Source organism: Herpailurus yagouaroundi, unplaced genomic scaffold (assembly GCF_014898765.1).
Source record: "Herpailurus yagouaroundi ecotype Mexico unplaced genomic scaffold, PumYag 163, whole genome shotgun sequence".
Taxonomy (NCBI): domain Eukaryota; kingdom Metazoa; phylum Chordata; class Mammalia; order Carnivora; family Felidae; genus Herpailurus; species Herpailurus yagouaroundi.
The window spans coordinates 36,362,419-36,375,082 of record NW_024412404.1 but is presented as its reverse complement, the minus strand read 5'-3'; the positions used below and the strand labels follow the sequence as shown (position 1 = coordinate 36,375,082).

At 46.2% G+C, this 12,664-nt stretch overlaps 1 protein-coding gene across 1 annotated transcript in view; it reads left to right on the top strand.

The window, feature by feature from the left end:
- PIK3AP1 (phosphoinositide-3-kinase adaptor protein 1) overlaps window positions 1–12,664 on the top strand; it is a 112,305-nt gene that overhangs the window by 93,240 nt on the left and 6,401 nt on the right. Inside the window, exons 13-15 of the mRNA XM_040486913.1 lie at window positions 4,329–4,484; window positions 6,476–6,546; window positions 8,448–8,566. Of these exons, the coding sequence (XP_040342847.1) occupies window positions 4,329–4,484; window positions 6,476–6,546; window positions 8,448–8,566 (346 nt within the window). The remainder of the gene's footprint in view (window positions 1–4,328; window positions 4,485–6,475; window positions 6,547–8,447; window positions 8,567–12,664) is intronic.

The following is a 12,664-nucleotide window of genomic DNA, read 5'->3' as shown; positions in this document are numbered from 1 at the left end:
AGGAGCATGGTTAAATGCCCTCCCTACCCTTACCCTCTACTCTTCAAGAAGCAGGCCCTCTGACTAGGAATTTTATGGGGGGGAATGTTAAGTACTTTTCCTTTTTTTTTTTTTTTTTTATTTTGAGAGAGAGAGACAGAGAGAGGGAGAGAGAATGAGTGGGGAGCAGAGAGAGGGAGAGAGAGAGAATCCCAAGCAGGCTCTGCACTGCAGGGCTCAAACTCATGAACCACAAGATCATATCGTGAGCTGAAATGAAGAGTCAGCCACTTAACTGACTGAGCCACCCAGGCACCCCAGTGTTTTTACTTTTTACATTAGGAGCTTTAATGTCATAACTATCAAAAGATTGAATTATATATAATCTGACATGAAACAAGAATGCCTGGGGACCACCATAGAGAGAAAGTTCTACTCATCAGCCCCAGGACATTTTTCCTAATGTTTATTTATTTATTTTTTGAGAGAGAGAGAGAGAGAGCGAGCACGAGTTGGGGAGGGGCAGAGAGAGAGGGAGCCAGAGAACCCCAAGCAGGTTCTGCCCTGTCAGCACAGAGCCTGATGCGGGGCTTGAACTTATGAGCTGTGAGATCATGACCTGAGCCAAAATCAAGAGTCAGATGCTTAACTGACTGAGCCACCCAGACACCCCCACTTTTGTTTTTTATTGTGGTAAAATACACATAACATAAAATCTATCATTGGACCTGAATGTACAACTGAGTGGCATTAAATACATCCACAATATCATGCAACCATTACCACAATCCATTTGTAGAATTTTTTTCTTCCCCAACAAAGATTTGAGAGCAAGTAGCTGATGTGGGACATGATCCCAGGGACACAGTGGGAGTGGGGAAGTGAGAGAGGGAAGGAAAAGTGGCCAGCAAAGTACAGTCACCACTGTAGAGATGGAACTTTATGTCCCTGGAGACTCTGGCGGTCAGTAGAGAACACTATGGAAGAGTGATCCCTCCTGAGGGGCCAGAGAGCTGACCATTTCTTCCCCAGCTCCCATGTCTGGGTGAGGCCTATTGGGGGAGGGGTGCTTGTAAACCAGTTACCAGAGAAAGCCTCAGGTAGTCTGGGAGTGGGGCCCTGTGCTACATAGTGAGGCCCAAGGGCATCAGAGCATCTTCCGAAGAGTGGGCATCTTTATGGTTGACTAAATATAGCATATTATTTAACTCCATAAAACTCGATTGTATATTTAATGACGTACTAACCTGTAATTACCCATTTCACACTGAGTAGCCTCAGTGCTGCTGTATGTGTGCTTGTGGGAGTAGAGGTTTGGCACTTGGGGAGGGTGGGTAGGGGAAAGCAGGGGAGGCAGATTCAGATTGGGACAGTGTTTGGGGCAACCTACTCTTTGACCATCACAGCTCCTTTAAAAAAAAAAAAAATCTGTTTTCCACATTGAGCTTCTGTTTTCAACAGAGGAAAGAACTCTGCTTCCAAAAAAAGGAAAAGAAAAGAAAAGAAAAAGAAAAAGCATTTGGAACCCATTGATACAGAGTAACATCAATCTGTAGGAAAATTAGGGTTGACAAATGGCATCTCTGTTTAAAGGACCTTTTCTAGGAATGAAGCCCATTCTAAATTTTTTTTTCAACGTTTATTTATTTTTTTGGGGGGGACAGAGAGAGACAGAGCATGAACGGGGGAGGGGCAGAGAGAGAGGGAGACACAGAATCGGAAGCAGGCTCCAGGCTCTGAGCCATCAGCCCAGAGCCTGACGCGGGGCTCGAACTCACGGACCGTGAGATCGTGACCTGGCTGAAGTCGGACGCTTAACCGACTGCGCCACCCAGGCGCCCCAGGAATGAAGCCCATTCTAAACATAAGGGCTGACTCTATTTATTTAGAAATCTCACTTGCCTTAGAAAAGAGAAATGATGATTATTTTGCTTTAATTTGGGTTACAACACCAAGGGTAATTAAAAAGTAAGATTCTGTTCATAATAACTCACTGGTCTTTCTTCAGCTTCAGGGAGTTGTTTTGTTCTTGCTGGGATGGTTCAGAACATTGATAGTGTAGGAAGTCAGAGGAGCTGGTGTAGCCCGTGACTTGTAGAACACCCTAACAGAAGGCAGTCAATATTTGTGTTCTGGGTGTGTCTGGGGCTAGTCTGGGGCAGGACAGAGAGGAGCAGGCAGGGTGCCAGGAAACCTGGGTCCCAATCCCCGCTTCGTCACTGAATCACTTTGTGATCCAAGACTTTAACCACTCTATGCCTCAGTTTTCTCATCCATGGTTTTACCTGACTAATCAACTTCATGAAGAAGGAAGGAAGTTCAAAGGAGGTATAATGGCCCACGTGGACATGCTTTGGGAAAAGTACTGTGCGATCTAATGATGATTGCTATTCCCAGCATTGTTCCTTTCTTCCAAGAATATCAGGATTTTGTAGACTCACTCTACTTGATTTTTTGAACTTTTGACTCCCAATTTTTTTTCCTGTGTATTTTATTTTCCTTCCTCATAGAACCAGTTGAGGGTAGAAAATTGACTCACTGAAGTGAGTTAAGCAGACAGGAACCTCCCTTTAAAAGAGTGTTGTTTAAAAAAAAAAAAAAAAAACTAGGTCAAAGCTGAGGGGGAAAACAAAAGCATTACACCTGTTTGGGCTCTGAGACCAACTGTGGGCCCACGCCCACATGCAGGTACGGCTGGTCTCTGCCCAAGTAGTTGCAGGCTCGGGCAGCTGCTTGCACTGCTCAGTTGTCACTAGGAGAGCCTGAGGGTGTGAAAAAGGTCTGTGCTACACAGGGACCCAGAAAGGTGGTTTAATACTCGGACCAAACACTGCCCTTGGAGCCAGTCTCTAGTGTGAGGCACTTGTGGCATCTAGTGAACCACAGTCCAACTTTTTTTTTTTTTCTTTAAGCTTATTAATTTTGAGAGAGAAAGAAAGTGAGAAGCCAGCGAGGGGCAGAGGGAGAGGGAGAGAAAATCCCAAGCAGGCTCCATGCTGTCAGAACAGAGCCTGATGCAGGGCTCGAATCCATGAACCGTGAGACCATGACCTGAGCTGAAACCAAGAGTCAGATGCTTAGCCAACTGAGCCACCCAGTCCAACTTTAACACCTTCTGTGTGCTTACCATACACTCGGTCTACCCTGCCCTTGAATTTCTTTCCTCCTGTTGTGGTTTACCCATTCGCCCTTCTCAGCGGACTCTGGCTTTGGCAAGCGGAGCCACCTCTGGTTCTGGACTCCCTGAACTTCTCGCCACACCCACCCCATAGAAGAGGAGAGTCGGAGGAGGAAGTGGTGCTGTTAAGATGAGAGCACGTGGCCCAACAGTACACGGAACTTTCACCTCTTCCAGAGGCCCTGCCCCTAGGCTTGGAAATGTTCCAGGCATCAAGGGAGCCCTGTGTCAGGAGCTCACCTGGTGTTCGCACTTCCCTGGGGAGAAAGTGGGTATGGACACCCACAGATATTTTGTTCTGCTTGTCAGCAGAGGTTGTTTTCTGCTCAGGAACCCCGGGGATGGAAATCTAGGGAGGACTAAAGACCCAACTACTGGGCAGGGCTAAGTCAGGAAAGAGGCCAGTTTAATGCTGCACAGGGCAAAGGCATCATTTCTTAAGTCTGTGGTGTCCAAAACCACTGATCAGCCTTGCAAGTCACAAAATCTTTCATGGGGCTGATGGACCTCCTTTCATTACCAGTCTGGGTCACTTCTGTCAGTTACAGACCATGCACCCAGCATCCATCATTTATTGAGGGATTCAGGGGCAGTATGAGTAGTGGTTAAGCGCCTGGACTCCGGAGCCTGGGTTCAAATCCCAGCTGTCTCACTTGCCAGCTGTGTGCCGGGGGCATGCTACTTCACTTCTCTGTAATAGTTTCTGTTGGGAATGAAGATAATAGTATTTATTCCATGGGTGTTGGGAAGCTTGTGGAACCCCACTTGGTGCACAGGATAACCAGTTATTAGGATCAACAGCACTCGCGAGTCTGCCGTGTGAAAGGGAAGTAATGCAGAGAGGTTGACTGGCTGACTCAAGTCCCAGAGCAGGGGAGTGGCAGAGCCCCAGACCTTTCCCTGATCTCAGGCTGTCTGCCTGACGTGGAGCATTTGTGCCTCTGTCCCTCTCGCCTGTCACCCACCGATGGCTACACAGGAGTCTGTGGAGTTTCAGTGCTGAGTTGAGCAGATCCCCCTCCCTGCTCCTACCCATCTCTCTTCCCCTCCCCTTCCCTCCACTCCCTGCCAGGTTCAGGCCGGGGATGCAGGTGGAGCGGGAGCAGCCTGAGCAGTTTGGTGGGCTGTAGTCTGGTGCCTTGAAGATTTTCCCTCTTTCTTCTGATTCTAGACTTGGAGATCACAGTCCCAATTCGGCACTCACAGCACCTGCCGGGGAAAGTGGAGTTTGGAGTCTATGAGAGTGGCCCTAGGAAAAGCGTCTTCCCCCCAAGGACAGAGCTACGGCGAGGAGACTGGAAAACAGACAGTACCTCCAGCACCGCAAGTGAGCAAGGCGTAGGGGGTGTGGGGGGGGGGGCGGTGTCTTCACATCTGCACTCCAGCTGGGGCCTTGGAGCTTTGAGAACAGTCTCTGTTGTGAGCCCAGCAGATCCCAGCTGGAGCCTGATTTGGGTCTGGAGGTGTAAGACATGGGGAACATTTAGCCTGTGAAGTTTGCCTTTTCTTAGAGGGCCAAAGATCCTTTAATATCCCCTGAAGCCAGATTGCATACTACCTTATTACACTGTTCCTTTTACAAATAGAAAAACCTAGTAATAACACTAGTTAACATTTATTGATCGTTTACTGTATGCTAAGCCTCTTCTATAGATTCTCAAATTTAATTCTCACAGTAACTCTATGGGATAGGCACTACGACCTGTATTTACTGAGAAGGAAACTGGAGTCTTAGTGCCTTGCCCTAGGTAAGATAGCTAATAAGTCGTGGTGTCAGGATTTGAGCTCAGGCAGTCTGGATCCAGGGCCCAGACTATTCTTTCTGCTTCCTCAACCGTGGTAAGGGGAAGGAAAGAGCATGAAGTCAGAAACATTAGAAAACGATGGACCCAAATTTGAGAATTCCAACTTTATAGATGAGTTGAGGATCTAGTTAGGAAATGTGGAAGACATTTTGGCTTGAGAGCTTGATAGAGTCTGATTGCAACAGACAATACCCTCTGAGGTACACGCAGGAGGTGGGGGGCTTTGTTTCCGTATCCAGGGCGGTGTTAGCTGACTTCGGATACACCGGCTTCACAAGCAGAATAGATGGAGTTTCTCTTCTTTCACACATTTTAGTGTTATCAAAACAGCTAGGAGAGCCATGAAAGAGTAGGAGACTTGGCTGAATTTTAGAACTCGTGTCTCCTTAAATGTCAGGCAGAGAGCCCCCAGGAAGGTCATCTAAACCCAGGGGTTAATCTTTTCTGCATCACAAACCCGTTTGAGAATCTGATGTGTGCTCTGGATGTGCTTCCCGGAAAAATGCATGTGTATATGTACATACATAGACATACAATTTTTCCCGTCCATGGACTTAGGTCAACAACCCTGCACTAGTCTCCCTTCTGACTTAATAGATGGGGTATTTATGATCCAGAGAAGGAAAGGGTTTTATGCAAGGTCACCTGGCCAGTGAAGGAAAGGTGGGAGTAGGCCCTGCTCCTCTCTCGGTTCAACATTCCTGCCACCACTACGTGTTGAAACAGACCCAAAGCCTGTCTCACGACCGACCACAGGAAAAGTCTAGACAGGGCAGAGGAGAAAACTTCTCTTAAATAATGGGGGTGGTAATGTGTATTCAAAACCCTCTTGAGGCATTTTAGAGAATTCTGACAAGTTCAAAAATGGGAGAGATTTTCCCAGTGATCACAGGTGGCTGAGGAAACATGAGGCAGGTGGCAGTCTCTCGGGTGTGTCGTGGAGGAGAGAAGTGGTATAGATCGTTTCAGGGTGAGGGCAGTGCATTCCGGTGTGGAGAGGAGGGGAAATGTAACAAGACAAATGCAAAGCATTTATTTCGGGTTCAGATTAATTTCAGTGATTTTACGTGTGTGTTTTACCTTGAGGTGAAAACGGAAAACAGAATGGAAAGCATAAGGCCGATACGGGGCTTGAACACACGGATGCGAGATCATGACCCGAGTCAAAGTTGGACACTTAGCTGACTGAGCCACCCAGGCGCCCCTTTGTAATTGTGTTTTTAAAGCATGTAACGTGTGATAAGCTCTCAGTAAATGGTAGCTATACAGAAAAATAAATAAATAATAAATAAATAAATAAATAGGTAATAAAAAGGTGAACCATTTCATTTTATGCTGAAAGAAAAAAACTAAACTCTAATAAAATGGTGTAAGATGGTAGCATTTTGAAGATCCCATATTCACAGCTTATGTATTGCTTCTACCATTAAAATTAAGGTATGTGCCAGAGTTCTGCACTTTATTTTAGCCTGAGAGAATCCACAGCCCAGCTAATTTTGTTCGTACCCTTCAGGCAGCGCGAGTAACCGATCCAGCACTCGGAGCCTCCTCAGTGTGAGCAGCGGGATGGAGGGGGACAATGAGGTGAGAGCTGGGGACTCCACTCCCATATGGCTTGTCCTACGGGTCATTTCATTGCAGGAAATAGAAATCCAAGTGAAAGAAGCCGGACACAGAGGTCACATATTACAGGATTCCATTTATGTGAACTATCCGGAATAGGTAGAATCAGAGAGACAGAACACAGATTGGTGGATACCAGGGGCTGGGAGGAGAGGTAAATGGGGAGTACGGTGTTTCCTTTTGGGGTGATGGAAATGTTTTGGGACTAGCTGGAGGCGGTAGTTGTGCAACAGTGTGCATGAGCTAAATGCCACTGAATTGTTCACTTAAAAAAATTTTTTTTTTAAGTTTATTTACTTCTTTGGAGAGAGTCAGAGACAGCGTGAGCATGGGAGGAACAGAGAGACAGGAAGAAGAGAGAGAATCCCAAGCAGGCTCCACACCCTCAGCACAGAGCCTGACATGGGACTCGAACCCACGAAACCGTGAGATCATGACCTGAGCCGTAACCAAGTCAGACGCTTAACTGACTCAATCACCCAGGTGCCCCAAATCGTTCACTTTAAAATGGCCAACTTTATTTTACATGAATTTCTCCTCAATAAAAAGAGGAAGGAAGGAAGGAAAGAAGGAAGGAAGGGAGGGAAGGAGGGAGAAAGGGAGGGAGAGAGAAATAGAAATTCTCTCTGACTAGTTAAGCCATAAAGGGCATGTGTGAGAAGGAGCTGGATGAATACCAGGGAATCCAGGGGTAGAAATCCCATCTTGGGGCCGGGATCAGGAGCAGTGAGAAATGCTGGAGCCAAGGCCAGTGCTCCATGTTTCCCCAGGGCCATATGCTCTCATCTCTTCTCCCCTGTGTGGACCTGCTTTCTTGTCTCACTGTACCCTGACCTGTTCTGCTCCTGTGTATGTATAGTGGCGAATAGTCCCTTGAGAGCCAAAAGGCCTCTCAGGAGGGGATGAGCTGCTGCCTTAGACTGAAGCCCAATTTTGGTCAGGGTGTCTACCCCAATCCAGTGGCTGGGATGAGCAGGAGGTGTCACATGGGTCACTGCCAACCCAGGAGACCCTGAGATAGGGCCCTTGAGGTGGGCCAGCCCTCCAGTGCACAGCTTATATTCATTACCCCATGACTGAGGGCCACTTAAGGCTCTGCTCTCCCGAAAAGGGACTTTGGTTTAAAAACAAAACTTCTCCGGCTCTACCTGGTCAAATAGAGCATGCTTCTCAAACTTTAAGATGCATAAGAACCTTAAGATCCCAGGCACCTGGGTGGCTCAGTCAGTTAAGTGTCTGACTCTTGTTTTCAGCTCAGATCTTGATCTCATGGTCCTAAGCTCAAGCCCCATGTTGGGCTCCCTGCTGCTCGTAAAGCCTACTTAAAAAAAAATATTAATAATTACCTAGGATCTTGTTAACATGCAGGTTCTGATCAAGTGGGTCTGAGGAGGAGCTTGAGATCCAGCAGGTCTCACAAGCTCTCAGGTGATGCTAATTTGATGGTCCACAGAGGACGCTCTGAGTAACAAGGACCATTAATGAGAATTTGGGCCCTGTTGTCTCCTCAGTGACTCTAGGAATCGATAGAAAGCTGCCCTGGTGTTGTTGGTTTCATTCTTTTTCTTTTTTTTTAAGTTTATTTATTTTGGTGTGGGGAGGGGCAGAGAGAGAAGAGTGAGAATCCTAAGCAGGCTCCACATGGTGAGCAGAGCCCGACATGGGGCTCAGTCTCACAGTCGCGAGGCCATGACTGAACTAGAATCAGGAGTCCTACCCTGAGCCATGCAGGCACCCCACTGGCTTCATTCCGTTTGTGAATAACCTTCAGCAAAGCCTGGGAGACTTTGGGCTCACCGGGTCCAACTATGGTGGTTGCTTAAAGAAACGTTCACCTTTCTTTATCATCTTTTTTCCTGTAGGATAATGAAGTCCCTGAGGTTACCAGAAGCCGCAGCCCATGCCCCCCACAAGTGGACGGAACACCCACTGTGCCCCTTGAGAGGCCCCCCAGGGTACCTCCAAGAGCTGCCTCACAGAGGTAAGGTTGATGCTGACAAGAAATGTGTCTCTCATTCTCTGAGTTCCCGTGGGAGGACAGTAGGATTTGGGGGCACCTAAGATGACCTAAGAATGCATGCAGAGCTAACTGAAATGCCTAGTTTTGATGTGTTTTAATGTGGACTCTTTGCTAACTGATGCTCTATTCGAGGGCAAATACTTTAAGTAGCAATTGCAGTATTTCATCAATGAAGTACATTGGTAAACATCAACTTTTTTAGTAATTGTCATGTTTGGTTAGAATTCAGCTCGCTAATAGTAATTCCCTTGGCTGTTTTGTGGGGACGGTGCCTTTTGGGGGCCAGGAGATAAGAAAGACTGGGGGATGAAAATAAAGGTGGGAGACATGGCTCTAGCGCCACACTCTCTGGGAGCAGTGAACTTGGATGAATTATTTCACTTTCACGTAACTCAATTTCTTCATCTGTAAAATGGGGATAAGAGTAAAATGTCCTCACAGAGTTGTAAGAATGGAGTTTTGGTCCATAGTAAGAGCTCAACAGAATGAGTGATTTTTCTTATTCGGGACAAGACTGAGCGGATGGAGATTTGGAGATGGGCAACAGGCAAAGGAGTTTAGAGTGTTTGCTGGGCTCTGATGTCTGTCTTTGTTTATAATGGTACTCAGGCCTCTGGTAGGAACTTTTTCAAGGTCTCATGGACAGAAAAAGTAGTCAAAGCTCACTTGTCTGCTCATGCAGAAAGGGGCCTGGAGAATGAAAGCCTAGGCTTGTTTTAGGCGTTTAATTCTTTGATGTCTAAAGTATAATGTGGGGGGAAAATGATTAAAAGGTGGAAGCTTTTTTTTCAACCAGGGTTGGTTTTTTTTGTTGTTTCATATTGAAACTTTTAACTCAAATGAATCTCATCAGTGCAATTTGTTGAGAAAGTGCAACAAGGAGGCCTTTCTTCTGATTTTCTGGAAAGAGAAGCTGTCTCTGAGCTAGGCATCTTTCCATTTCTCCCTTCGCTGCTTACCACTCTTGCGTGTGCTCCCAGTAACATTCACATACTGACACTTGTTACACAGACCTCCTGTGATCGCAAACATTCATTGGCATGTTTCCTTGGTATAGACCAGAGGTCACATAGTAGGATACCAATCCTGGGGGGACCTGTAGCGATAATCGAGTCCAGTTGCCTGAATTGGCATAATGTTCTGTTGCTTCAAAATCATATAGTTGGTGACTGGGGAGGGGTGTTTACGGAGAATGATTATGGTTATAAATGCTAAACTGTACTGAGCGCTTACTATATACTGGATAGTATGTTAAGCACAGTGAATGCAGGATCTCACTTAACTCCATCCACAACTCTAAGAGTTAGATATTTAGGATTATCCCATTATTCCAAGCACTGGGGCTTGGACTGGATTGAGACTTACCCTGTGTGGCAACCCTGGTTGTGCCTGACTCGAGGCCTCCAGTGTCTTAGTCATTTTGTGACACCTGTGCAAGAAAGTCGAGGTATCAGTAGGAGGAGATCCAAGACCTAAGGCCTGCTAATCCTGAAGATTGAGGAGTTTGGGGGCAGTTAACTAATTGCATCAAGATGAAAGGGTTGTCAGGCTTGAAAACTGTAGCTGCAAGACTCTGTGGGATTTTGTTAATGGGAGAGAAAAAGAGAACAGCCAGGGAAATGGGTTCCAGAAATTAAAGGATAGAAATTGGGCTGCATTTAAATGTGTCAACAGAGATGGCAAATGAATTCTGGGGGGAGTCTGGAAGCATGTTGTGATAAAAATGGGAGCAAACAGGAGGAAAACACTTTTTACTAAAGAAATGGTATTTGCAAGGAAATCTGTAATTGACAGAGCATGGCATTTGGGTGCCTTTTTGGTGTGAAGAAAGATTTGCAAATATGTGATTGTTTTGTAAGTATGTATGCAATTTGCATAATAAAACGAGGAGATGTTTGAGCAAATAATAAAGCAGGCCTGTCTGTCTCCTGAATGGCTTCCGTGCTCCACCCACTGACGGACTGGAGGGGAGGCCAACCTTGAGGGTCTCCTCTCCACTTCCAGATCTGGGAATCAGCAACTGTTCTTTGCCCATGTCTCCTGAGCCCCCCTCCCAAACAGCACTAGGGCTACAATGCCTGTCACCCCCTCCCAGTCCTGGTCCCTTCCTCTACTCACTCCACATGCCGTTCTCAGAGCTTGAGCTGGCAGTGAGGACTCCTGAGTCTCCACTTCCACCTGGGCCTTCTGTTTCCTACTCTCTGCTGGGGCCCCTCGACCCAGATGCCCCACGGATGTCTCAAACAGCCTGTGCAGGACTGAATTCATCCCATCTGCCATTCTCTGTCCCAAACTGCCTTCCTCTGGTGAGTTCCCAGCCTGAGATAAGGGCACCGTTCTCTCACTTCCCAGAGCACCAAACCCAGGCGTCATCCTCCAACCCTCCCTCCCTGACAGCTCCCACAGAGTGTGTCTCCAGACTCTGTCCATTCTGCTGCCCTTTCAGCTCTCGGATCCACCCCCTCTCCGTCTGCCAGGGCCTACATTCATCCTTGTAGACCCACACTCACCTCCCTCCTCCACGCTGCCGCCACATTGCACTTTAGATCAGAAATTGCTGATGATGTCACTTCCTGGTGTAAAAGCCTTCCCACTGAATGCTGTGTTTTTTTTAGCACGCTGTGGCCCTGTCTAGCCTCAAGTCCCACCCTCTCCTGTATTCACTGATGCACCACCCCTTAAGGATTCCCAGTGGGCTGTGCCATTTGGAACTGTGTCTTTGCTCAATCTGCTCCTGTTGCCTGGAATGCCTGTCTCCCTCCTCCCTTCCAATCTCTTCTTAGAAAATTCTTACACATCCTTTAGGATTCGGTCTAGTCATCATCACCTCTTCTATGAAGCCTTCCCTGATGTTCCTATGTTCCTATGATGAAACTTCTTGTGGCTCCCCAAATATCTCTATTATAATTCATTCCATGTTATGGCCCCTCTTTACATATCTGTTTCCTCAAGTGGAATTTAAGCCCCAAAAGAATAGAGACCATTTTTGATTAAAAAGTTTTTTTCTACTGTCTCCAGTGCTTAGTATAATAGCCGTAACAGAGTAAGAACTTAATAAATATTTATCACGTAAGTGAGTTAATGGATGGATGGAGAGATTGGTACTGCTTGTGTTAGACTACCCGTCTCTTAAACAGTTAGCCATCAGTCATCTTCCACAGTGCAGGTAGCTCATAGATTAGTGGAAAGAAGTTTCACTCTCCCACCTTTAAGTTCCCAATGTATTTCAAAGTCAGGGAAAGGAAATGATGACAAGAACAGGAGAAGATGCATTATATCTTTGTATGGCATTTTCCTTGCAGGGCATTAGTCCTTATAGAGTGGGCAGCTGACAATGTCACGTTCCTCACAAGTAAGGTCCTGCCAATTGATAACAACAAAACAAAACAAAACAAAACAAAAAACAAAAAACAAAACAAAACAAAAAAACACACCCCAAATCTTACTGAGCCTTTGCTGCTTTGTTTTTAAACATATTTTGCCATTTACAAATGATTTGTCAATCACTAGCAATCTGTGCACTCCCCTTTAAGGCATAGCCAAGGTCCTGTGTAATCAGAACATACTTCTAGAGGCCTCTTGCGGTGCCAGAAGTTGATCCTGTACATGCAGACTTGTAAAGAGGTCTGTGAAGTCCCTGGGAGGGGCTGGAGTGGTCAGGGAGTAAGGGTACTTGGGACAGAGGCTATTTACTAATAGGGAAGTTTAAAAATATTTTCAATAATTTTGTGATCATACAAAAGCATAATAACAAATCTACTTATTTTAGTATTTATTTTTTATTTTTGAGAGAGAGAGAGAGAGAGAGAGAGCATGTGCGAGTGAGGGAGGGGCAGAGAGAGAGAGGGAGAGAGAGAATCCCACGCAGGCTCCACATTGTCAGCAGAGCCAACGCAGGGCTCAATCTCATAACCGTGAGATCATGACCTGAGTTGAAATCAAGAGTTGTATGTTTATTTATTTATTTATTTTTTTATTTATATATGAAATTTATTGTCAAATTGGTTTCCATACAACACTCAGTGCTCATCCCAAAAGGTGCCCTCCTCAATACCCATC